Here is a 27493-nt window from a genome sequence, read left to right as displayed (position 1 = left end):
TGCTAGAGTCCCCATCTTTTCCCACAGAAACACCTAGTAGTGTGCCATTGTAGCTTCATAGTTCGATATGTGCGGCCCAAGTCCCAAAAGTAATTGGCCAGAAGAAGGCCCCAAAAGTAGTTGGCCGGAGGAAGGCCACATAGTAAAAACACCACAATTATACTGTCCCAGAAGGGAGGGGGGATAAGAACAAAATGAACTTTGTGTAACCCACAGCTAACACGCTAGCCTGACCTCGAATACAGTAATCAAAGAGCCAGTGGAAACCAATTATAGCCTCCATGAAAGTTGCAAATGTGCAGGAAGTAAGAACATGGCAAGCCTGTGTGAATCTCAAGCAGATAAGAAATAGACACGGGAAATGTCTGGTCCTTGACAGAAGAAAAGACACTTTGAAACTAACAGCACTGGGGGCGGGGCTACATTGATGTATTGATGCACGAGAAGTGTATTAGTGACCTAATTGCTTATTTAGGTATAAAACGCATGTACCAGGGGTGCAACTTTTGAGACACTGCATTGGGCTGAACATCCCCTTTTGTCTCCCTTTATTCTATAGTGCACTAGAATAAAGCTGGTTTTGGCTCTAAGTCTCATCTCAGGCTCTGGTCTGGGGTCCACTCGGGTTTGCCCTAGCTGTTGACTGGCTGAGTTCGGTAACACTGTGATGAATTTGCTCAGCATTTTGAAGACGAAGTCACTTGAATTTGCTGTCATTTGAACACAGCAGTTGACTTACTTTAGACACCTCTCTCAATGGAACTATCATCTTATCCAACTTTCATGGAGGAGTTTCAATTATAGAAGCCTGATATGGACAAGGTACTTGGTTCTGTTCAGGCCACCACTTGTTTACTCAACCCTTGTCTATCTTGGCTAATCAAAAAAACCTAATTAGGAGGTTTGCTCCTAGGCCAGAAGGCCGTCAACACTTTGTTGAGGGAATGGTCCCACCCACCCAAAGGAGGCTGTGATAGGACAACTCCTAACAAAGCCAAACCTGGACCCAGGGGCTGTGGCTAACTATAGGCCAGGTGTGAACATCCCATTTTTGGGCAAGGTGCTTGAGCAGGTGGTGGCCGAGCAGCTCTAGATACTCTTGGATGAAACTGATTATCTAGATCCATGCTTTAGGTTGGGGGTCTCAGGATGGAGACTGCCTTAGTCACACTGTGGGATGATCTTTGCCAGGAGCGGGACAGGGGGAGTGCAACCATGTTGGCTCTCCTGGACCTCTCAGTGGCTTTCAACACCATCAACCAGAGCTGGGGCAATACCTTACAGTGGATCTACTCCTATCTGGCTGACCGTGTCCAGAAGATGGTGCGGGCAGGCAGTTGCTCTATCTCACTGTGGTTGCACTATGGGGTTCCTCAGGACTCTATACTGTTGCCCATGATGTTTAACTTATGCATGAACTGCTGAGAGAGGTCCTTCGGATGAGGCAGTTTCCATTCAAAATCACTGCCTGAGCTCAATAATGGACTGGATGAGGGCTAATAAATTGAACCTCAATCCAGATGAGACGGAGGTACTCTTGATAAATGGTCTGTCTACCCAAGGGGGGACCTTCAACCAGTCCTGGAGGGGGCAGCACTCCCCCTGAAGGAAAGAGTCCAGGTGCTCCTGGACCCAAAACTCAGTTGAGTCTCAGGTGGACTCAGTGGCCAGGGGCACTTTCTTTCAGCCACAATTTACCAACTTTGGCCCTTCCTGGAAAGAGAGTCTTGCCACAGTCGCTTCTGGTACCTCTTGACTGGACTATTGTAATGCGCTTTACATGGGGATGCCCAGCAAGACAGTCTGGAAACTTCAACTAGTGCAAAATAGGGTGGGCATGACTGCTGATGCGAGCAAGTCCATGCGCCCACATCACACCAATATTAAATCAGCTTCATTGGTTGCCAGTTGAGCCCCAGGCCCAATTCAAGGTGCTTATTCTAACAGAAAAGATGGCAAACATTCTCAGTGGCTATGCCACATTTATGGAACAGTCTACCAACAGCAGCTCCCCTGGCACCTTTTTTACAATCTTTTAGCACCAGGCAAAAACTATTTTCTATTCCAGATATTTTAATAACTGATTTTAATTCTACAGAATTTATACATTTTTAACTGGAATTAAACATTAGCATGTTTTAGATGTTAATCTGTATTGTTTTTAACTTTGTGGTTAAATTTTCAGCTGTATATTGTGTTGTTGTTGTGTATTTTATATTAATTACATATTGTCATGTTTAGTGTCTGTTATGTTGTGTATATTCTTGTTATGTTTTTATTGTCACTGCTTCTTTTGTTTTTATGAGCGTTGTAAATCCACTTAGAGAGTCCTGCTGTACTACTGATTAGGTGGAATATAAATTCAATAATGAATAAGTAAAATAAATTCTCACCCGGTGACGCTTGCCCTGAATCTTGGCTCGCGCAATCTCTGAGCTGCTGCGCCGAGGCCCACGCCGACGACGGGCATAGTTTGCTTCCTGGAACTCCTTAATTTTTTTCCTTTGCAGCCGAAGTTGGTGGCTACAGCCCACATTGTACCTGGCATGAGAAAAAAAGACAAGTTTTATCTTGATATGAAGTGGTTAGAATTCCCATGCAAGAAGCAAATTCTAAATCTTAGTACTGTCCTAGCAAAACAGTAGAATGTTCGGGGTGCTAAGAGTCATTCTTAGGTCAGCCATTTGCCTAGGAATATTGATACTATCTTTCCAACAGGAGGCAGAAAAGGCTTATAAACTACTTGACTATATTTGCTCCACTGTCATATCTAGGGGAGAAGAACCTTAGATGGGAAGTGGTAACAGTTTAACTCTATCAGCACTACAGTTTACAGTCAAGTTATTGTTAAAAGTGCTAGAAATGTAACAAACAGGTCTGTGCCTGCAGGCTTTCTAGTATTAATCTTGCTCCAGGGTCCATAACTTTCAGGCTACACATGCCCCCATTCAAACCCTTTACTGCACCCTCTGCCACCAAATTTTCCTCCCACCAATTTGCACACAGTTCCCTCTTACCTGGACTCTGAATACTCTCCCAGAGATGTTTATACAAATTGTTCTTTTCTCACTGCTGCTAGCTGCTAGCAGTGAGAAAAGAGCAATCTGTATCAGAATTGTTTGTCTGTATTGCTCCAAAGCTAGTATCACATGAGGCCCTCAGGGCTGAAAATGTGTGCTCCTGTCTTAGATGTATCTTGATGGCAGAATTAGAAGCCTGATAATTTAAAATGACAGTTCAATAATCATATGAAACCTGAACAAAAGCCTCATTACCTCTTGGCACATGTTACAGAACAGAATCTCTTGGAACCACGGAACTGATTGGCTGGGCCATATTTTCCACAAAACTCACATTTTAACAGGTTTCCTTTCTTGTCATGCTCTAAGTGAAAAAGATGCAGATTCTTATAGTTAGTCAACAAAACTAAACAGCAACAGCGTAATGTAAGCTTAAGATCTTATGCTTGAGAGAAAACTGTTCCCTCTATTTGAAACAAACAGCAAATACATAGCAAACAAGTAAAGTTATGATGGACTCTCCACAGGGGAAATTTTGTAACTTAGGCAGTACAAGAAGAAGAACTCAACTGAAGACTCTGGCTGGGCACTGCCTGGATCTGCAAGGAGGGTGCGGAACTGTTGGGGAGGTGGACTGCTGCACTTTGTCATCTGGTGAAAGCTGCCCCTCCCCCACCTTGCCAGCAATCTTTGCACCCTCAGCTGATTCCATCCGTGCAGAGCGGACTCAACAGGCCTCGCCATCCAGCAATCTCTTGGGCATTTAGACATGTGACTGCTGTTGGGGGTAGGCCAACCCAGAAGGGGTGTTTTTAAAAGATGCCATGAGGATGCTCCCCCCGCCACAAGCTGTTGAGATTCTTACATGCTTTTATGGACATATACCTGGACGTTTCTCTGGAAAGGAGGCTATGGGGCCAAGTGGGGAGATGGTGGGCATTCCACTTAGTGTAGTGACGGATAGAGTGAGTTACGGCACTGAGCAGAGAACTGGCCAGGTAAGGAGATCATAGCCCAGACAGCAAAGGGCTGTGCTGTTTCTGGTCCTTCTGCCAACTGCAGGTCGGCTGGTAGCTGTATCAGCCTGCCCTTGGGTCTGCAGATGCTGCTTTGAAATGCCAGATCATTGCAGAATTAGATCTCTCTTATCCATGATTTACTAGTGAATGAGGCAGCAAATCTGGCACGTATAACTAAAACCTGGGTGGATGAACAGGAGTTAATCTTTCCCAGTTGTGCCCACAGGGTACTTGGTTCAGCATCAGTGCAGACTTGATGGTCAGGCGGCAGGGTCACCATAGTTTGCAAGAATTCTCTCTCTCCAGGCGCCCTGTCCATCCAACAACCAATCTGGAGTGTTTGCAACTTGTACTAGGATAGTGGAAGAGATCTGCCCACCCTGTAATCCATCAGTCTCTCTACCTGAGCCAATGAAAGTGGTCTTGGATGTGATGTTCAGGTCCCCTAGGCTGTTGGTCCTGGGAGACTTCAATATTCATGCTGAAGACACCCTATCTGGGTGCAGTTCAGCATTTCATGACCACCATGATAATTATGGGATTGTCCCAACATGACATTGGCCTGACATATCTAGTGAGACTTGGTCTTTTCAGCCAGATATAAGGAAAGTGCTCTGAATGTGGGGGATTTCAACTTCAGCCCTTTGTCATGGTCAGATCACCACCTATTAAGATTTAGACTGATGCCAGCTTTTCCCTTTCACAAGGGTGGAGGACCTATTGTCTCCAAATGGATCTGGAAGGCTTCCAGGAGGCTCAGCTGATATGGCTTGCACTTCTTTCGAAACCCTGGTTGAGGTGTGGAACACAGAAATGACCTGGGCAGTCAACACGATTGCTCCTGAGCGACCTCGCTCTTTTAGAGCTCATATGGCTATGTGGTATATCCTAGAGCTGAGGGCAATGAAACAACATAGATGTTGTGATTGCATAACTTCCAGTAGATGCAATCACACCCTGGTGTGTGCTTCTAATTGGGTGTATTTGGAGGCAGTGAGAGCAGCAAAGAAACAATATCTCTCTGCCTATTTATTCTTCTCTTGGCTGCCCTGCAGGGTTGCCTGGGGCTTATTACATGCTGACCCAAGGACATCTTTGAACCATCTGAGGCCTGCTGCAATTTATTTGCTGTGCAGGAAAAAAATCTCTTGTATCTGTACAGACTCCAGAGTTAATGCAGCTGAATCTATGGAGATATTGAGAACACAGTGTGGTCCAGCTTTATTTGGATGTGTTTCAGTTGGTACAGCTCAAGGATGCTGACAAGGTGCTTAGCCAGGTTTGTGTAACCACTTCTGTACTGGATCCTTGCCCCTCCTGGCTTTTAAAAGCTGTAAAAACTTTTAGGCTGGTAGCAAATGGTCCTTTCCTTGGCAAGGTTCTTGAATGGATGGTCACCAATCAACTCTTGGATAAGACTGATTATCTGGATCCATTTCAGGGCTGAATTTGGCATGGAAACAACCTTGGTTGATCTGTATGATGACCTATGCCTAGAGAGAGATGACGCATGTGAACCTTTTGATACTCCTGGACCTCTTGACAGCTTTTGATACCATTGATCATGGTATCCGGTGACTGTCAGAGATAAGAGTAGGAAGAACTGCATTGCTCTTACTGGGAGGACTGCTCCAGAAGGTGGAGGTTGGGGAATATTCTTCAGCCCTGTGGATTTCCCAGCATTCCCCTATGCTATTTAACATCTCTATGAAACCACTTGGTGGAGTCATCCAGAGGTTTGGAGTGCGTTGACATCAATATGCTGATGACACACAGCTGTATTTTTCCTTTTCATTGACAGCAGAGGAGGCTGTGGATGGGCTAAACAAGAGCCTGGCTGTGACAATGGACTGAATGCAGGCCAGCAAACTGAAATGCAATCCATACAAGACTGAGATGCTGTTACTGGGTGATTCCCTTGACCTAGATGGGACTGCACTCCATCCCTTGGCTGTGTTCCTTGTCACTTGTCACAGAAACTTGAGACAATATCTGTTGGACATTATGCTCAATCTCTGGGGCTCTCTTCTGAGCGTCAACTTCGAGGGAGGCTCTGAGGGTGGCAACGGGGAAGGGGGGGAGGTTCCCTGTGGAAGCCCCCCAAGTGATTCGTTCCCTTTGCAGGGCCATTTTTTAACTGTATGTTTTCAGCTATTTAAAATTCATTTAAAGTCATTTTAATGTTTGTTTTGATATTTGTATCTTATTGTTTTGTTTTATGCACTCTTGCAAACTGCCCAGATTGCTCTGCCTATGCGGTGTTATAGAAATGTATGCATGAATTAATTAATAATGATGATGGAACAATCTTGCTGTGATCCTTTCCTCCAGGAAACCCTTCAAGAAATAGAAAGTAAATCAAAGTAATTGGCAGCCCTCAAGTGTTGCAAGGCCTGAGACACTGGTGGCTCTGAGTCAAATTAAGTTCTCCCTCACTGCTCTATTTCTTTTGCAATAGCTGCTCATTTTAGTGGGGGTTTCTAGCTTGCTTTCTTTGTTTTAGTGGTGGGTTTTGATCTGAGGTACCTGAGGAGCCTTCAAGAGTATGTCAAGGAGTCAGGAGACTATGTGTAAAGTGGCTAGAAGGCAGGGAAGACGCAAATAGAAGAACAATCAGCCAATTAGCTGTGATGAGCGATAAGTCAAAACTCAAAAAGCAATGTAGTGGTGCACTACACAAGCACTGAAAAGGAAATAAAATGTAAAAGTAAGAGAGAGAGTGGTCAACATGGGTCTGCACTGGGAGATTTGCAATAATGAGCGGAGTAGAGTAATTCTTTAAGAGATAAGAGAAGCTCCACTGCAATCCAAGGACTAAATGTCAAAAATGGATTGCTTGGTAACGGATACCTGGACAACATTGACAGGAATGGGGAGCAGAGACATATCTGGCGCATAGCAGTATGCTTGACAGGATGAACTAAGTAGTTAGTAAAAAGAAAATGATTCACCGTAATCCTCACACTGCTAAGAAACTCACCTGTTGTTATAATTTCCCCTCCTGGGGAGTTGCTAGGCTGGTTCTCATGCTGCCTAGATGGAGCTCCTCCCTGAAGGGGCTTTTCAAACTCTTTTAAGAGCTGAGAACAACCCACCTGCATTTGAGAGAGATCAAGAAAGCCTGCATCAGCATGCAACCTTGATCAGATGCTCACCATGTTTCACTGGGAAGGCCTACAAAACCAATATAATTTCTTCTGGCTTCAGCAAACAGGATTAGAAAGATGTCTATTCTCATAGGATGAAGAAGAAGAGGAGAAAGAAGAGGAATGGGGAGAAGTCCTTGCCCAGGCTACTCTGAACTCTTGATTTTCTTACCGGAAAAGGCTCTGCCCCCTCCTGGATAACAAAGCCCTCTATGATGTGTGTAAGAATCTGAGGCTTGACAATGGCTTGTGGAGGCTTGGAGTCTCCTGTCTGGCGTGACAACATAGCCAAGGTAGGCACAGGAACAGTTGTAGCAGTGACAGAGCTGAGGTCACTTGGGGGTGCATTTGGGGTGGTACTGGGAAAGGATTCAGATTTGTCTGAAAGAACAAAAAGAGTATTAATTAAATCCACCTGAGCTTCTGTATATAATTGTGTGGGTTATATCTGTGCATATATTGCTAAACAGGCAGGATTATTTATTCTGTTTGTAGCAGACTTAAGTGAGCACACTTGAGGCTTACAGGTTTTAAAGTTTTGTGTTAGAATTTATGGTCTACCAGCATAGGAAGATAGACTTATAAAGAATGGAACAAGTTATCTCTGAGCACATGCTCAGACTAGGAATGTGCTTTTGCCTTACATTAAAATTCTTTCATATATGAAATCTACTTGTTTCCCCCTACCTTCCTTCATTTCAGCAGCCTAATTTGGGGATGGGGGGAGGTGCTTTGCTATCATTATTGTCAATGAACTAAATATGACACTATTATTTATTATATTCCTCCTTTTTTCCTTCCAGGGATCTCAAGACAGCTTACTTAATTCTCCTCCTCTCTCTCTTATCCTCACAACAACAGGTAGGTTGTTGGTTGGGCTGAGAGTCGGTGACTGCCCTGAAGTCACCAAGTCAGCTCCATGTCTGAGTGGGGTCTAGAACCCAGATCTGCTGAGTCCCAGTTCCACATTCTTAACCACTACATCATACTATCTACCAGTTGATTCCAACCAACCTGCTTCTTATCTGTGCATTGCCAGTAGGGATTGCACAGAGAACATAAACTATGAGCAAAAAAAAAAGGCTTCAGGAACCAACTGTGCCAGGACAACTGCTCATATCAACTTTTAGCCATAAGTGCCAAGATAATCACATGTTGAGCAGAGGTATAGGCAGTACTGTCATTTATGAAAAGGAAGAAAGCTATCTATGAAAGGAACAAGGCCTGGTCCAAATCCCGCCTCAAAATGCAAAAGCGTTACGCTGCAGTATAGTATTTTGAAGCTCTACGGCATCAATCTGATTCTGCTTTGTGTGCAGGGGCATTCGTGTCTAGATATACATCCCATCCTGAAAGTGCCACCAGACGCAACAAGATAAATGATCCACAGAGAGCAGTCGAACTCACCCTTATTCCCTTCACTTGTAAGGCCACTCTTCTCTTCCAAGGCTTTAGGACTTTCAGCCACAGAAGCAGATTTGGCAGCTATCAGAGAAGGTGCCACACTGGATTCTTCCCTCTCCTCTTCTGATTCAGCCTTGCGCTTAATTGCCAAAGTATGAGGCTTGCTCTGTGTGGGACCAAACAGACCAAATGAAGGGAGATAATCTAGAGATTATTTGGGAATGGAAGAGCTGACTTCTGTAAAAGGGCTGCATCTAGAGCATGGGTCCTCAAACTACACCATGCCCATTTATCTGGCCCGCCTCAAAGGTTTTGGACTTCCTGTGACCGTGTCCGTGCAGCGCATGCGCTCCTTGCCCCCTCACCAGCCCCCCCCCCCCCGCCAACACCACCTTGCTGGCCTGCGCCCACCACCGGCACCTTTCAACAGGCCCCCTGCTGAAAAAGTTTGAGGACCCCTGATCTAGAGAAGCACAATCAAACCTCAAACAAAAAGGTTTTCTCATGTTTTCCCACTGCCCAACACCTGCCCCACTCCCTAAAGGAAGCCACTTAAGTATAGAAACCCTCTGGATCAGCACAGGATTTGCTATAGGCAATGCTGCAGCAGGATAAGCAGACTGCTTACCTGTAACTGTTCTTCTTTGAATGATCATCTGTACACATATGGGCTTTCGCACCTGTGCAGAGCATGGATCAGAAAACACTTTAATAGCTTAGCATTCACTTTGGGTGTTTCCAAGAAGTACAGGGAGGAGCTCCCACCCATCTCCTCAGTTCCTATGAAGACTGCCAATAGTCCCTGGACTGAGTAGAGGTTCTGACCCTTTCCAGCTCTGAGTGTCCCAAGAAGGCATAGCTTCAGGAGAGATGGCAGCAACTAGGGCCAGATGGTGGGTTTTGTGAATGCACAGATGACCACTTGAAGATTGACAGTTACAGATAGACAACCTGCCTTTCTTCTTCATAGTCTCTGGGCATCTCACACACATATGGGCGACTAATTAGCTTACCCCATGGAGAACAGTGGGAACTGTCATCATTGGAGAATGGAGGAGAGGACAGCTTTGCCAAAGGGGCAGTCTGCCCTCATGCAGACACCTAGCCTATAGTTGGATGAGGGAGTTGACCAGTTGGCTGCTCTATAGATGTCTTGAAGTGGGACTCTGGCAAGGAGGGCTGTGAAGGTGGCCAGAGCTTGAGTGAAGTGGGTCTGAGTCGTGCAGCAAGTTGGAGGCTGGCCATCCTATAGGCAAGGCATATGGCACTGGAAACCACTTAGACAGTCTCTGAGAGGAGACGGAGTACCCTTTCCTCTGTTCATCATGGCACACAGAGAGTCTGGGGGAATCTGCAGAGCTGCTTGGTTTAGACTTGTAGAAGTCACATGCCCTCCTGATGTCCAGTAGGTGTAGAGAAGACTCTACTGGAGTGGATGGGATGGCAAAGAAGGCAGGTAGCACAATATTCTGACTGAGGTGAAAGGTGGAAGCAACCTTGGGTTCAAAGGTCAGATCTGGGTGGAGCATAGCCTTGTCCAGTGGAAGCTGAGGTATGGGGGTCTTTGCAGAGGGTGCAGAGTTTGCTAGTGTGGTGAGCTGACATGATGGCCCCCAGGAAGGCCAGCTTCCAGGACAGGAGGAATAGGTCTGTTGTGGCCATGGGTTCAAAGGGCTTCCTAGAGAGGGCCTGTTTGGACAACCAAAAGGCTCCACATTGGAGCGCAAGGCCAGATAGAGGGGCCAGTGTTGCAGAATTTTCATGCAAATGGGTGTGTGAAATGCCCCCTCAATCGATGAGTGGAAGGAAGAGATCGCTACTAGGTAGACATATATCAAGGAGGTGCTGAGTCCAGCTTGGAAGTGAGTTTGTAAGACATGAAAGATTTGTTCAATGCTAGGACTTGTGTGGGTTGAAGTTTTCTTGGTGGGCAAATGTGGTACAGCTGCTCTATTTAGCTGTGTAGGATTTTCCTGTGGATGGTTTGAGGACTGCATCTATTATGGCTGAAACCTTGGGGGGCAGGGTCACACTTGTGTGTGTGTGGTGGATTTTCCATACTGTCAGTTTCAGGGTCAAGATATCTGGGTGCAGAACCCAGGCTCTGACTTGGAAGATCAAGTCATGGGAGCATGGGAGAAGCAGGAGGGTCCCCTGAGAGTTGCAGGAAGCAGAGGAACCATGGTTGCCTTGGCCATCATGGAGTGAAGATCCTTCTGGATCTTGGAGATCATCCTGGTGATCAGTGGGAGGGGTGGGAAGAGGTAGAAAAATGTGAGAAAAACAATCCTTTTGAGTAGGAAGGCATTGCTTTGAGAGGCAATCCCTGCCCTGGAGTAGAACTACGGCCAGGTGGTGTTCTGGGGATTGGTGATGAGATCTAGTGCTGAGTCCCCACCATTCATGAAGGGTTAGCAGGGGTCATCTCATTCAGCTCCCACATGAGTGTCCAGATGTGTGCTGCCGAGAGTGTCGGCCAGGACATTGTCTTTGCTTGCCATGTGGATTGCTGCAATGGTGATGTTTGGTGAAACACCAATTCCATATGGTTATGGCAAGGTTGGCGAGTGGCCTTCTCATTCGTTGATGTAGTATGTCACCGTGATATTGTCCATGGTGATCTGCATGTACTGACCTAGACGGGTGTCTTGAAAGGAGATGAGGGCATTGAAGACCACCCTCACCTCAAGGTTGATGCTTGGCCTTATGCTCGTTCCACAACTTCTGTGTGTGCAGATTGTTGCACTCTGCTCACCAGCAGGAGTTAGAGGCATCTATTGTGATGGTAATGGTGGGCTTCAGCGGGAGAAAGGCAACACCTGTTCTGAGGTTGCATGGGTGATCCACCACAGCAGGCTGCTTCTGACTGAGTGGAATAGTCAGTCAGGTGTGGCGTGGGTCATCGCTGGTGCTGTAGTTGTGAATGAACCACAGCAGTAGAGGTCTCATGCAAAGCGGACCACAGTGACCATGGCTGCTATGAGGTCAGAGTTTCTGGATCCTGTGGGTTGTGGTTCACTGACTGGAGTTGATGTTGGTGGTGAGGTCTTAAAGTGCTGTTGCCTTGGGTTCCAGCAGGAACTTTTGCTCTGGTCCAGTTGAGGTGGGCCCCTATGAATAGGATAGACTGGGAAGGGGAAAGAACAAATTTGTAGGAATTCAGACATATTCCCAATGTCTGTAGCAGCAAGCAGGTGGCACTGATCGAGTGTTGTAGCTCTGTCTTGGTTGGGGCTACCAGGAGCCAGTTGTCAAGGTATGGGAAGACCTGAAATCCCTGGAGCCGTAGGTGGGTGCATACTACCACCATGTACTTGGGTGAAGATCCTGGGTGTAGTGGAGAGGCCAAATGAAAATACCAAGAACTGGAAGGTCTTCTTCCTGATGAAGATACATAGCAAGTGTCTATAGTAATGGTGAATTGTAATACGGAAGTAGGTGTCCTTTAGGTTGATTGAGGTGAACCAGTCCCTCTTTTGTAGGACTGGGAGGATGCCTTGTACAGAGACCATTCTGAACTTTTTGGCTGTGATGAATTGGTTGACATCACTAAGGTCCAGGATTGGACTGCATCCTCTGTCCCACTTCAGTACGGTAATGTATCTGATGTAGAAGCCCCTGCAGAAGCCCCTGGCATGGTTGTGGCAGACCTTCTCGATAGCACCATTGGAGAGGAGGGCATCCACCTCCGACAGAAGTATTGGGGACGGTGTTGTGCTAAGGGGTGAGAGGGTATCAAATTTGATTTTGTAGCCCCTCTTGGCCTTCTGATGCTTCTGAGGCTGTCTGAATTGGGGGGTGGGGGGAGGTCCTGCTGCTTTTGTTGGTGGCCTGGTTGTGGCCTAAAGGGACAGTCAATGTATGTGTGTCACTGATGTTGCACTGTGTGTCCCCTGAACCACTTACACTGCCTTGGAGCCACCTGTTGGAATCGTTGTGCTGTGGACTAGGCTTCTGGATGGAATCCATGTCCTTGTTGGTCTGTGAGTGAAAGATTCCCTCCCTATCAAAGGGAGGTTCCTTAATTTTGAAGTTTGTCTCCTGCAGGAGGCCTGCTAAGTGCAGCCAGATAAGCTGGAAAATAGTGACAACTCCCATCATTGCCCTGGCATCTCAGTCCATGGAATGCCTGGCTGCCTCCATCTAGTAATTGAAGAGCCTAATTGCCTCTGAGTAAAGGAGGAGGGAGATGTTCACACATGGACCTGGAAGAGTTGGTACTGGGCCATGGTGACCTCATAGTTGGACATCCATAGCCCAAGGTGGATGCAGGGTCCACCTCGTCAAAGGCATTGAGGGCTTGGAGGGTTTCAGTGAGAGGACTGACTCTGTCCCAGATGCACAGTCCTCAAAACTGGAGGAAGGAGATAGAGAGTGCTGGCTTGGAGCCCTGGACATTGGTGACAGTGGAAAGTGGTGATGTCCAGGTATTGAAGGGGTTGTGGTGGCTTGGTACTGAGGAGTGGTGGCACCTCAGTACTGGAAAGCAGCACTGGCAAGGTAGTGTGGCATGGTATCAGCATGGTATTGAGGGCCCTGGATGACTCAGAATCTCACTACCTGGAGCACTGTGTCCAGTGGGTGATGGTATAGTGGAGAGGCAATGGCTGGTACAGTAATGGCAACAGCAGATGGAGTCAGAGAGATCCTCAGAGACAACAGAGTTAGATCATAGCCCGAGCCAAATGTGTAGGAAGATTGGAACCCTCACAGTTTGTCGTCGTCCTTGGTATCAGTGGATCAGATGGAGGAGTCTTTGTATTGGCTAGGGGTAGAGACTCAGTCTTGGTCAGAGAAGGGAGAGTGGGAGCGATCCCAGTGTCCTGTGGCCTCTAGTTCTGGCATCGAGAGCAGAGTCATGGGGTGCTTTGGGGTCAAGCCTGATTCTAATGGTCATGCCTGTGGTAGAGAAGCTGGCAGTGATGATCCTCTGGAGTGAGCACAGAGGTGCATGAGCTGTGATCTGGGGCTGTAGCTGGGCGTTCTCTCAGGTCATCTCGGAGTGCAGTGGGTGGCTCTCTTGGTGGCCCCATGACTTCCTCATGGTTGGTGGGCTGAAGGGACCTGATGGTGGGGGTTGCTTGCTTGCCTGGGCGTGTGCAGCATCAGCGCTTGGGTTTAGGTGGGACAGGGGTGGTCATCTTTCTCACATGCTTCAAGGTGCCCTTGGTGGTGGACCAATGTGGCTTGGGTGGTGGTTCCCTCAGAGTGGAGGTAGAGAGGTGAGAGTCACCACCCTCCAAGGAATTGGCCATCTTGGATGGTCATCTTCCAAAGAGCAGTCCTGAGTATAAAGGTCTGGTGCTTGTGGGTCTGTTTGGTGAAGGCCTGGCATATTGCACAGGCCTCCACCATGGGTTCCTGGCCAAAGCAGAGGAGGCACTTGAAATGTCCATTTGAGGCAGGCATTTTACTGTTGCAGCCTGAGCAGCTGTGGAAACAGCCAATGCCATTGAGTGCATGGAATTGGGAGGGGAAGGGAGAGAAAGGTGGACTGAGAACGAGGAGAGGCAGGGGTCGGTTCTGTTTGATAGGAAAGTAGAATGAAGTAAGTATTTTGGTGGGATGGGGTTAAGTAAAGAGTGAAAAAAGGAAAGTGCATTTTTTGTCAAGGTTTAGTGGTGCAAACAAGGGCTTGAGAAAGGACACTAAAAAATACCTAGTAGGAAATTGGAGAAAGAGAAAAGCGATTCCTGATCTGAGCTCTGTGGCAGTTGAAAAGGAGCTGAAGGAATGGGTGGGAGCTCTTTCCTGTACTTCCTGGGAACAGGAAAGGGAGGGGCTTCCGCCCAAAGTAAATGGTAACCTATGAAAGTTTTTCCTGATTCAGGCTCTCTGCGCAGGTGCAAAAGCCCGTATGTGTGATGCACAGAGACCACAAAGAAGGGGTTGTTATTAGGACAGGTTGGGAGATACTTGTGTAAGCAGAATTGCTTCCACTCACTCATGGCTGTTTGGATCTCAGCCATAAACATATTAGGAAGAAAGCAACAGGGTAACATAAATATACTACACAGAATTACTATCTTAAGCCCTGCAAGTGTGAGGAACATTTCTGTGTACAAGTTAAATGTTTCATTGCCAGGATCATTTTGATTTGCACTTTCACACACAAAAAATAATTAGAAAAAACATCTAGAGGGCTACTTTGAAAATTCAGCTTTACTATGAACAAGGCTGCTACAAGATATTTCAGTACCTCAGGCAAAAATGTAAATATGGAATCCCACCTCTTTCATTAATAGGGGCAAAAACCATTGGGAAGTTGTTCATTTAATGGGACTGGTAGAGCTGCAGAAGACAGTACTGTTGTACGGAACAATTTCTTAGGGGATCTTAGTACCGTATTTTTCCATGTATAAGACGGTACTTTTTCTTAAAAAATATTTACCTAAAAATGGAGGTGCGTCTTATACATGGGGGGCCAAGAGGAGAACTGTGGGCGCACTGGGGGGGGGGGCTGGCGCGATTGTGCACGGGGGGGTGACAAAGCAGCATGCGCAGGCAGGGGGGCAGGGGGGCGGCACGTGCGCAGTAGCAGCTTGCTCGCTGGAGATTCATCGGAAAAGTGGGGGGGCATCCTATACATGGGGGCATCTTATAGACGGAAAAATACAGTAAATCTGTTTTCATCCCTTTGTTCCAGGGATTCCCACTTTTTTGGGCCAATGGTCACACAGGAATTTGGGAAACAGTTGTGGGCAGCAGTACAAAATGCCTAATCAGAGGCACCTACCTGTCATGATACATATTTAAAAGTTGGAAAAAAGAATTGGGCAGGGACCCCTTCAAGGTCAGCCTAAGTCAGCCTACCGACCACACATAGCTGTCCATCAGGGGTTCAGTAAACTCCCTGTTTGCTGCCTAATGTCATCTGCAAATACAATGGTATGTTGCAGAACACGTCATCATACCCATACAACTGATCTAGTTCATAGCCCTAACCAAATGTGTAAGAAGGTTAGGATCTGACACATTTATTATGTTCCACACTGCATTTTAATAGTGACACTTACAGGCAACTGGACAGGCTGGACATAGTATGCCGCTGGTGATGTCTGAGCTGGAGATGAAACAGTGTTCTTCACTTGTGCTGTGCCTTGGACTTGTGCCACACTGACCCCAGAAGAGAGTGGAGCAGTGGTTTCTTGCAGAGGAGGAGGAGAAGCAGCAAATGACACAGAAGAGGTCTGGGACAGTGAGGATGCCAAGTGGGACTGGGACACTGGCTGGACTACAGCTGGTATGCCCCTTGGGGTCTGCACAGCTGTATTCATGTGAGGAAGCCCCAGTGCCTGAGCTTGGGCTGAACCTTGCTGGCGGCTGCCCACCACCTGCACTGGTATATGAGGTGGGGGCTGCTGGGAAGCTGAGATTTTGGCAGCACCAAGTTGTGAAAGTTTAAGAGGGGCTATTGGTGGCTTGGCCTGAATAGAGACAGATGACTTAGTGGTTGCCTGACAAAGACTGTCCTGCTGGATCTGTACTGGTTGGGGCTGTGACTGCAGCATGGGCTGGACCACAAGGGTCTGGGCCTGCTGCTGACCCTGAAGAGGCTGGGCTTGTTGAGGAGTTGGTGGTGGCCCCTGCTGCTGGGTCAGAGGTGGCGCTTGCTGCTGCTGCTGCTGCTGTGCCAGCTGAAGGTGTGTGGCAGTGTGCAAGAGCTGGGACTGACGATGCTGGAACTGCTGCTGGTGATGAATGGCGATTTGCTGCTGTATCACTACTTGCTTCTGGAGGTGAATCTGCTGCTGCTGCTGGATCAGTGAATGAGGCTGTATTTGGGTATATGTGGCTATAAGCAGCAAGAGAAATTATAAAGCACCATCAGGGTTATTTGTCATCTTAACGTAACTTAAGCAAAGTAAGGCAGGCAAGAAAATTACAATATGGAGAAGATGAAGAAAAGAAGAGGCCAAGGTAACAGAGGCTGGCAAATGCCTTACCATATGCTTATTTCCTAAGTGGGCAGGGACCATAGCTCAAACATAGAGCACATGCTTTGCATGCAGCACTTCCCTGGCAGTACTGGATAAAAGGGAATTTAGAATGCAGGGCTGGGTGACTCTGCATGTGACCTTGGAGAGCCACTGCCAGATAATACAAGCAAAATGTTAGTTTCAACATTACATTAATAACCCCGATCAAAAAATATGTGATAGTATAGTTTTTCCTCTCCAGAGCATGCCAACTTCAAATCATGCCTTTCTTCTCTAACTGAGCAGCCCAATTAAAATCAACTTATGGGCTAAACTAGGTAAGTGCCAATGTTCTCTGTTCTCTAGCAAGGATTGTACAATTGTCAAGATAGTGAACCCAGTTAAGAAATATTTGGAACAAGATTACCAGGTGGCCATGTGAAGGCTCTCCAGAGAAGGAGAGAGGGAGAGGGAGAGAGGGGGAGAGGGGGAGAGGGAGAGAGAGAGAGAGAGAGAGAGAGAGAGAGAGAGAGAGAGAGAGAGAGAGAAGCAACAACTGTCACCTACCAGAACTGATCAAAGTCTGGCTTGGGGCTGGTGTAGCTGTCCTGGTCAGGTTCATGCCCACGGTCTGTTGCCCATTACCATCTGTTTCAGCCTTTTTTGCTGTTGCATTTTCTGCCTCTGTTTGACTTCCCTGGCTCACAGTCACTGCCTGGGCAGCAGAAGCTACTGGTAATGGCTGAACTACACCAGTCCCTTTCCTCTGACAGCTGCCCCCTGGACCAGATGAGTTTGCTTGGCTCAGCCCAGAGGTAGTATGATTCCCCACAGAGGATGCCACACCCCCAGAAATGCTATTATTTCCTGCTGGCCCTTGACTGAGATTGAGTGACTGGCCTACATTGCCAGAAGAGGCTTGTGTCACTGTCAAGGTCTGGCCAGAATGTGTGGCCTGGGGTAGTACTGAAGCCTGGGAATTCCCTGGCAAAACAGCCTTTGGAGATGATGCTTGGAGCTGTGGATTAGCTGCTGAGGACTGCTGACTGCGGACAGCCAAATTCTGCACCTGGAAAAAAATGCAGAGAGAAAAAATGTCATTGGATTAAGTTATAAGAGGCATAGGTAAAACAGGGCATGCTGAAAATCCATGCTGAGGATCAGCTGGTTTTGTGCCCAAAACTGAGTGTTGGTGGATATCTAAACAGAAATTTACAACAGATTCAAATGAGTTCCAATGTCTATGCATCTGACCTGCTGATTCCACTGTGAATCAGCTTCATCAATTCCATGGTCTTTGTCCAGTTTTAAAAACTTTATGGGGAGATTTGTGCAAGTGTGTATTTGCATATGCAGAAAAAGGAACAAAATTCTTATCTCTTTAAACAATCTGATCCCATCAGTTATTAGACAATGTAAAGAAAGATACCTGACAATCTGTGAAATGCAAATGGAAACAATTTAACCAGATCCATAAATCCCTACCAGTATCACAAGGTACTACAGAGAGTGAGGATCAAACAAATTAACAAACAAGATAAGACCTTAGGAAGAAGTTTTAATCCCACCTTTCTTCCTTCTTTTGTGCAAAATTAAAGATCTCATGGCACTTTCTGGATGGACCTTGGAGATAATCACCCCCACATACATACTTGATTTCCAATTAAAGCATTTAACTCAGTCTCAAACAATCTCTCACATTACTACTAACTTGTCATTTACTACTCCTAATTCATCTTATTGCCTGCATACACAAACACTTTCCTTTTTATTGTATGTCTGGGATAAAAAAAACGAAAAAGAAAACAAACACCATACTAGTTAAGATAGAAAACAGATACAGATAAAAAAAGAATAGATACAGAATGAAGACACATCCCTGAGCTCCAAAAATGTTCATAAAACTGCAGAAAAGAAAGATGACAGAAAGATAGGAAACATACAGCAAGCCGCAGCCTAAGCAATACCATAGTTGTACAAGTTTACCCTACCATACCATTTTCCATGTACTTAGGAAATCCCCTATCATGCAGAAAGCAGGCTTCTCAAATTTCTTGAGCCCAGTCATGATTTTAGCTAACTTTTGTTAAATCAGAAACACCTGTTCATGTTAAAGCAGTAAGCAGTGTATGTTCTTGTTAGGGTAAGAATGTAAGAGTATTCCACACAGAATGACCAACATACACACAAAAGTACAACTCAGTACCTGGTATCAATCAGCTACAGAAGGTAAGCCATTAGCTGAAATGTGCAGACATTGAATGGATGCTGCCATGAACTCCAGAGTACAGCATAAAGTTTAATGCTCATGGAATGTTTGATCTATAGGGACATGCTTAAGACTGGGATGGGCCAGGTTGGTCGTGGGAACCCCAGAAGAGGGTGTCACTGACCTGGTCCATGTCTGTGTGGACCCCAGGAGAATGAGTGGGTGGTGCTTCCTGCTGAACAGCAGCCACAGCCCCGTTAGGCATCAGGATGAGTTGGGAGGTAAGAGGTACATTGCGGCCCAATGTCCGGTTCACCTGCAACAGGTTTCCCAGCTGCGGCTGTTAGGGGAGGATTAGGTGGTATGGAGATGGAAAGAACAGAATGGAGAGACGGAAGAAAGAAAGCGAACCACAAGCAAACAGGTTATAACATGATATGGAGCTTAGGGTCTCCAGTAGACACTCATCCCGTCTCAGAAACTTCTTCATCCCAGCCACTTTGTAGGAGATACAAAGCAGATGCTATTTATTCCTAAAAACCTTTCACTTCCCATAAGTTACCTAGGAAGAAATATCTATGGGTTTGTGTGTGGCAGTTAAAGGTGGGAACAATGGAGTGAGGGACACTTGCTAGTTTAGGGGCACTAGAAAAGCAGATTTTTCATACTGTAGAGCTATAACCATTGCAGCAAATCAGAAGGTGAAAATTATGTGAAAACCTGAGGGCAACAAGATAAAAAAAAATTAATATTATTACATTGCCTTTACATCCTGCCTTTTTCCCCTCTTGCAAGGGACCCAAGGTGGCTTACATAGTCCTCTTCCACTCCTGCCCAGTCATTCACTGAGCTTCATGGCTGAGTGAGGTCAAGAATCCAGATCCCAAGTCCAGCACCCTAACCACCATGTCACACTAACTCTTTGTTATTTTGCAGATGCATGACTAAAACTTAAAGATGGAATGGCAGTTGGAGAAGGACAGAGAGAGCAAGCAAGAAGCATGTTTCTCATGAAGCCTAATTAAGATGATGGCTTTCCCTCCAGGCACTGAGGCAGTATTATAAACCAGAGCATTTAAACTGAGCAGACAGAAGTGTTATTTCAGATAAGCAATCTTGCCTGATTTTATAAAATCATGAGGTTATTTATTACCTGAGGCTCAGATTCAACAAAAGAAGGGATCCATGTTCCAACACATTTGACAAAATCACACTAAGTGCCATGGGATCTTTAAGGTTCATGGAAAATAAAACTGTAAATGACACTCAGAGTATCCTCTGTCCCTGTAGTACATCTACACTGAAAATCAAACAAGTGGTCAAGGTAACTGAGGAAGCTAATTCAGAGCTAAAAACAGACTAGCTGACTATATGAGAATTGGAGATTGGTCCAAAAAGTGACTAAGTAAGAGGACCAAAACATATATGCATTTATGATAGATTAAAGCAATGTTTATACATCTCTTACCCGAAGATACATCTGAGCTTGTGACTGGTTTAGAGGTGGTGATGTGGTGTTCCCCAGAAGTACCGACTGTGTCAGGGTGGTGGCACTAGGGGAGCTCACACTTTGTGAACGGCTGATTAACTGTGCAGCTGATGTGGTTGCCAAATTAATCTGCAAAGTGAACACTTTTAATAGAATCCAAGTTGAAAGCAGTTTCAAAAAGGTTTGGCTCAACTCCATGACTGGAAAGACCATGCCTTCCTTCCAGATCCAGCAATCAAGTATAACTTCTAATTTCACGCCTTTCCCTCAGCTGGCTAAAAGCCTAGAGATGGTCTGAAGCAACCTGGGGTCCCCAAGATGATGTTGGTCTACAACTCCTATCATATCTATCTATGCTTGCTGCAGATAATGAGAATTATTAACTAAATTATCTCCACTGTTGAGAGCTGCTAGGAGGAAAGGGCTGAGCACACAACCTAGTCTTTTTAACCCAGTCTTTTCTGGAAATAAACGGTCTTGAAAAACCCTTGGACCACAGTATCTTCAGAATTACCATAAGGTCACAGTAGACTTGTAAACCAACACCATCCAATTATGATTTACAAATCATCAAAATTGCTTTAAAAAGGGGTGTGGGCAAAAAGCTAAGTCACAAGTTTGACAAAGGAACAGCTGTATTCTGTGAATGATGATGATGCAGGCTTCCCCTTTCCTTCAGCTTCCTTCTCATTAGGGTGCAGCATTCCTCTAATAGGTACTCCTCACTTGCAAAAAAAAAAAAAAAACCTAACCATCTCCTCCCAATGAGATCTTTTGCATTCCTCTTCAGGTGGTGATGTTAACTACCCTCCCCCACAGAGGAAGCAAATATCTTCCCTGGGGACCAAATTGTTGAACTCAAACATGAAGTTATCTGTTCGTACCCACATGATCTTCTACAGAAATAGACATGGGATAGAAGGTATTCAAAGGCAGTTACTTACTGAAGCCTGTGTAGTAGCTGCCTGTTGAGGGGTGTTCGTGTTTGGAGAACTTGCCTGTCGACTGGCTGCAATTGTAGCCTGCAAGAAATAGCAACTTTTTTTTTCAGAACTAAGATTTAGCCAAACAATAACCCTTGGCTGCCCCATTCCCATCCTTTTCTGTTTTCAAAAGTAAAATAAAATGATTACATTTTGCTTCAGGAACATTTAAAAAGTCTTATTTCTCAAATATATTTAAAATATTTCAATGTCATCTTGTAGGGTACAAAACCCTCTCAACATAGTTCACAAGCAAAAGTAGTACAACAATCAGAATAAAAGCCAGTGATAGCAATAAAATAGATATACCTAACAAATAATGCTAAAACAAACAAACAACAACTTTTCAGTCAAATTTACTAGTGGTCCTATACAATGACACTAAGGAGCCTGAGAAAAACAAAGGAAAAATAAGGCTTTCCTGAGTACCATGTGGTGATCTAATGAATTTCAGTTGGTCTTGCACTCCAGAGATGTGATGGCACCCTAGCTAAGGCCCTCACCAATCTGACTGCTCTTAGAGGCATGAAAGCACAAAGGGCATCTGCTGCCAATCTTTATTTCTTTCCAGTGCCAGGCTAAACCCTTTTTACTTTCCCAATCTGCTTGTTTTAACTAGGGTTTTACTGTTAGTTGAATTTTTAGGATGCTGTGTTTTATTTTACAATTTGTATTGTTAAACCATCCCAAGACTTTGGTAAGGGACAGTATAGTAAAGTTTTAAACAAACAAACCAACCAACAAAGGCTAATATAGGTATAGATGGTCCCTCAAGTAATTAAGCCCCCAAACAATTAAGGTTTAAGATTGGGACTAGCACTTTAAATTGGACTCAGAACTATACCTGGCAATCCAGGCCTATAAGGTATTGCATGAGCCAGCCTCACATACACGCAATACTTGGGCAGCTGCATTCTGTACCAGATAAAATTTCTGATGTGTTTTTAAAGTGGTGTCATGTAGAATATATCACAATAGTCTAGTTTAGATGTTAACATTGCATGAATAACTATGAAAAGGCTGGAATTCCCCAAATAAGCATTCCTGGCCCAATTATCACTTCAACTTCTTTCGTTAGTGATGCATTTCACTGAAGTCTCAAAGCAGCACAATTGGTTCTATAGGGAAATGCAACCACCTCTAATCCCCATTAGATTTATATCTGCTTCCACTCAGAGCATTTGATTTCCCTACCCACAGCCTTTCCTCTTGTCTAGATTAAATCTCAGGTTTTTGCTCTCAACCATTATAAAACTGCCTTCAAACACTGGTTTGATAGTATTATAGCCTCCCTAGGATTAGTACACCCTTTCTCAACCTAGTGCAGTTCAGAATGAAATTATAGGAGTTGTAGCTGAAGAAACATAAATTTATTAATTTATTATATTTATATAACCTTCCAAGGAACCCAGGGTGGCATACATGTGAGGTAGGTGAAGCTGAGAGTCAGTGACTGGCCCAAAGTTACCTGTGAGTTCTGCGTCTCAGGTTTTCTGAGTTGTAGTCAGATATAACGACTGCAACCAGCCCAATATTCCAAATGCTGTATGACACTGAATTAGTAGATGAAAAAAAAAAAGTAGTAGAGCCAAGTAGCCTCTGGATACTAATGACACCTCAGCCCAAACTCTGGTTACCTTCTTCCAGTTACACTTAGATGTTGAAAAGTTTGGGGGATCCAATGGAAATATGTAGCATCCCATAAGACAATGCCAATGATCAATCATAATCATTTCGCCATCATTATTTGTTTTTCGGCACCAGGCTAAGAACTTTTTATTTAAACAATATTTTAACAATTTTTAGTATCGTATATAGGGTTTTTTTTGCAGCCAGGGTGAATCTGGATTTATGTGCATTATTTGTACTGTGTTTATTTATTGTATATAAGCCGTCCCAAGGCTCATGCGAATGGGACAGCATACAAAAATTCTAAATAAATAAATAAAATAAATAAATTTCCCTAAGCTGCCTCATATCGGCCAATGTTTATCTTTTGACCTGTCTTACCTGCTGGACTGCAGCCAGGCTGTGTAGTTGAGCACTGTTGAGCTGTTGCTGGAGCATAAATTGATGGAAATACTGGGCTGCATTGGGCTGTCGCTGGAGTGCTTGAAGAGCCTAATGTAAAGAAAAAATACAAATGTAAAATACAGACTGCATATTTAACATCCTGGGGGAATCTGAAGAACTATCTTCTGTAAAAGTATATAGCACCTCAACCTCATATAAATAGACCTGGGCCACAGCATAGACAGGAGAAACTGTACAACATTAGGCTAAATGGTTCAAACAGCTTAATTAGACTGGCATGATATTGAATTAGACTAGATTTTAACTTGGAATGCACCATGCTTGGTGACTCAGCCAAATTTTCCTGGCCACCCTCCCAGCACACCACAATGGAGGGGAAAGTGTAATCTTTTACTTGTCGAGTGTTCTAAAATCCTGGGAGGTGTACCTGCGAGGTAAGCAACAATACCATACCTCCTCATTACCTTGGATAAGGAAAGGTCACTCTAGAGGTATTACCTGCCATCTCCAGACTGACCTCTTCTTTCCTGAAGAGAAGGGTGCCTGTTGGTTCAAAAGAAACCTGCAACACTTGCATGCTGCATTTAGCCAATTCAGTGTTGGTCTGCAAGGACTTTTGGAGCAAATTCTTTGCTGATGAACAGGGAACAGCAAATAACCCTTGCAGCTCAGCTTCTTATTTGCAGGCGTGCCTTCCTTTTAGCTTCTGAGCCAGGCTGAGGCTGAGGGGTTGATAATATCTCTTGGTCAAGTTGCTGGGAGAAGCAGTATATTGGCCAGGATAGCACTGTCAAGGAGAATCACCCTTTCACTCAAAAAGCAGCCACTGTTCCTTATCTAAATCTACAGCTGGCTCCATTGACAACACTCAGACAATGCAACAAGTGTCACTATTATTTCCAAAACAAAAGATACTAGCTGGGAAGACCACAGGATAAAAAAGGAACACTGTCTGTTGTGAGATGATGATTAATCTAATACAGAGAAAATAAACTGAATATTTAATCTAGGTTTCTGGATATTCACTGATGGATGTTAAGTTCTTCAGTCATAACTGAGTTGGCCATCTTAGTCATTCATTCTGTGAATGAATCGTTATACCTGCAAGGGCACTGCACCCATTCCAAGAACAATGATAACCCCTGACCTGTACTGCCTGCCGTTCATAGAGGGTCATTTGCGATATCTGAGGGCGAGCACTTCCTCCAGAACCTGAGCTGCTGCTGCCTGAGTTTGAGTTCTGCTCACTTTCCGTTTCCATGATGTCAGGTTCCAAGGTTCTTGCTTGAAGCTTTGTGTCAAACCCTAGATGGAGGAAATAAGCATTATTTTATACCAAACAGCCATATTTGCCTCCCTCTACATTGCAAATCACTTTAATGTTTCCTTCCTGGGCTCATAACTTCACCAAAGTTCTCAAAAGCTTGCTCTACAGTATAATTAAGACTATTACAAATATTTATTTGGATACACAATTTTTCCCAATTTCTAATCAAGCTTCTGTAGCAGTACAGCAAAGTTAGGAACTGTGAACAGGTTTAAAAACAAGGAAGAAAAGAGCCAGAAATTAATTATTCAGAGCAAACATTCATCACTGGTTTTCATCGAGGACTCTTCCTGCAGGAAACATTAAGTGAGAAAGGGAAAGGCTAAGAGTTTTGTCCAACATCATGGCTGTATTCACACATAACAATCCATGGCAGAAGTAGCTAATCATTATATGAAAATACCAGAAGCATAGTGAAACATGAATGACCATGGAGAACCAATCATTTGTTCTAAGGTTTCCAAGTTTCAGCATTGCTTCTAGTTATGTGTGAAGCCAGTTTCAATGGTTTTCTGTGGTTTCTCCCTTCTGGCCAGCAAGTTCAGTGGCAAGAGTGGCTGCTTCAAAATCATCTTCTGCTGCCATGTTTGCCTAACAACACTTGAACTGCTAGCGCACGAGGTACAGAATGGCTGCCCCCACACTCCCCATCCCCCCTCCTGGCATGCGCTCCCTGATGACCAACTACCCTGCTGCAGCCATGCCCATCACCTGGTCAATTACCCATCTCGTGTGCTGCTCTGCCTCTTGCAGCTTTGCCCCCTTGCCGCCTGCTGCCACGCCAGCCTCGTAGCCAAGTGTCAAGGAAGTAAGAGGGGGAAGCAACGTGCAAGATGGGTGGTCAGCCAGGCAAGCAGGCATGGTGCCTGGGAATCAGGGAGCATGCACCTGGAGGGGGGAAGGGAGCAGCAGCAGCAGGTAGACGGGGGTCCCCACAAAGCAGGAGGGGGGAAAAACAGCAACCTGCTTGAGAACACAGCAAGGGAAGTGTGCAAGGCAATGGAGGAAAGTAAGGTGATGCAGGTGAGAGGGGTGCATGCTGGGATTGGCTCCCAGCCATGGTGGATGATGGGATGCGTGTTTCCAATTGGAGGGAAGATGGAGGCACATGGAGACTACTCATGATTAGTTACTTCATGAATGTGTGAACACAGGACACAAGTTAAGAAAGGCAGCTGTGCAGTAACCATTTATTTGCATTATGTGTGATCAGTCCACTTCTGGGTCTTACACGGAATACAAATAGAAGTTTCATAGGAACCATCTCCTGATCATGTGCTCGAGTAGTAAAGAGATTTTCTACCAAAGAAATTCAGTTATATTATTCTGTTGTGTAATACTAATCTGGAAATATGAACTAACTGCTCATTGGTAAGGCAGAGTGTGTGCATACACGTAGGAATTTTAAACTGGAACTTCTGTCAGTCTCTAAAACTTTATCCAATATGTCACTAGTTTTCTACTCCCACTGCAATCTGGCAGATTAAGTTTTGTGCTGCATCAACTGCTTATCAGCCAGCCTCAAAAACGAATCCCTGTCCACCTGTCCTATAAAAGCTCTCTCTAGACCTACTCTTCTGACTGAATCAATGATGTGAAATGCAAACATCATCGAAAATTTTCCATGCTATATTTTTCTGTTGAAATCTTCCACTTTAAGACATTTTATACAATTAAGGTACAATTGTATGCATATTTAGATAAAAAAACTCCTATAACTTCTAGACAAAATATTAGTAAAGTCTAAAATAATATTTGTACTTAATTTTTCAGGGTTAATTTTTCCCTAGGATGTTCATAAATTTATGAGCAGAGCTCTTCAGACATGATAAAATTAGTATGCTAGAAGTTTTCATGTGCTTTTGACCTTTTTTCTTAAAACATGATCACTGTAAAAGTATAACACTATAAAAATATAAGAAATATTATAAACATATATAAAACTGCCTTGATATTTCATAATAATCAGATGGTATAGAAGAAGTTTAATAATAATCTTGTCTTGATTTTTATAAGTATTCTAACACAAGTTAGGAGGGCTTTAAACTAAATCACAGGGGAGACATGGATCAGTGCACAATGTCAACTGGCAATGAGTTATGCATCACAGCAGAGGAAAAAACCTCAAATAGGGACTAAAAACAGACTAGAAACCAACAATTGCAGGAATAAAAAACTAGGTTGCAACCCAAGTAAACAGCAAGTTTCTACACCAATGCCTAGAGTAAGGGAAACAAACAACATGAACTCGAGCTGGAACAACAAAGACACGTCCTTCAGTTACACCCAAAAGAAAAGACAAGCAAAAGAGATAGGAATTCAACTCCTCCATGTGGATGGCAAAAAGAAAATAGATAACAAGGAAAAGGCAGAGGTGCTTAACTTCTCCTTCCACTAGTCTCCTCACACAAAATATGACCTACCCACACAGGAGGATGTTCAACACGAAAGGGCAGGATGGCAGCCTGATTAACAAATGGTCAAGAGCACCTTGAGCAGTTTAATTTGTTCAAATCTCCAGGACCTGACAAGTTCCATCCTACAAACATAAAGCAGCTGGTGGAAGAACTCTCTGAACCACTATCTATAATCTTTGAAAAATCTTGGAAAACCAAGGAAGTGTTGGATGACTGGAGAAGAGTTGAAGCTGTCCCCATCTACAAGAAAGGGAAAAAAGATGAACCAGGGAACCATAGACCAGTCGGTGTAACATCAATCCCTGGGAAAATATTGGAGCAAATTATTAAAAAATCAGCACCTTGAAGAAAATTCAGTGATTAATAGAAGCCAACGTGGATTTCTTAAGAATAAATAATGCCAGACTAACCTAATCTCATTTTTGACTGGTAACCACCCCAAAGGTCAGCAGAAATGAGGTTGACATAATTTACCTAGATTTTTGCAAAGTATTTGACAAAGTTCCCCACAAAATCCTGATAAACA

General features: G+C 44.6%; 1 protein-coding gene across 6 annotated transcripts in view; it reads right to left on the bottom strand.

Annotated features, from left to right (window-relative positions):
- PHC1 (polyhomeotic homolog 1) overlaps nucleotides 1-27493 on the bottom strand; it is a 56802-nt gene that overhangs the window by 13566 nt on the left and 15743 nt on the right. Inside the window, exons 2-14 of one of the 6 annotated variants that reach the window (XM_044419316.1) lie at nucleotides 24472-24528; nucleotides 23722-24010; nucleotides 23200-23310; nucleotides 21151-21228; nucleotides 20186-20335; nucleotides 18902-19057; nucleotides 17076-17577; nucleotides 15606-16384; nucleotides 8593-8755; nucleotides 7358-7566; nucleotides 7020-7134; nucleotides 3276-3384; nucleotides 2394-2541 (exon numbers count right to left, since the gene is read on the bottom strand). In XM_044419316.1, the coding sequence (XP_044275251.1) occupies nucleotides 2394-2541; nucleotides 3276-3384; nucleotides 7020-7134; nucleotides 7358-7566; nucleotides 8593-8755; nucleotides 15606-16384; nucleotides 17076-17577; nucleotides 18902-19057; nucleotides 20186-20335; nucleotides 21151-21228; nucleotides 23200-23256 (2466 nt within the window). In that variant the 5' untranslated portion in view covers nucleotides 23257-23310; nucleotides 23722-24010; nucleotides 24472-24528. Of the gene's footprint in view, nucleotides 1-2393; nucleotides 2542-3275; nucleotides 3385-7019; nucleotides 7135-7357; nucleotides 7567-8592; nucleotides 8756-15605; nucleotides 16385-17075; nucleotides 17578-18901; nucleotides 19058-20185; nucleotides 20336-21150; nucleotides 21229-23199; nucleotides 23311-23721; nucleotides 24011-24370; nucleotides 24529-27493 lie in introns of those variants that run through there. The other 5 variants (XM_044419314.1, XM_044419313.1, XM_044419312.1 and 2 more) reach the window with 5 other exon arrangements.

Source organism: Varanus komodoensis, unplaced genomic scaffold (genome assembly GCF_004798865.1).
Source record: "Varanus komodoensis strain SLA01 unplaced genomic scaffold, ASM479886v1 scaffold101, whole genome shotgun sequence".
Taxonomy (NCBI): domain Eukaryota; kingdom Metazoa; phylum Chordata; class Lepidosauria; order Squamata; family Varanidae; genus Varanus; species Varanus komodoensis.
Note: the sequence above shows the minus strand (reverse complement) of the source record. Positions and strands in the feature narration are given on the sequence as shown.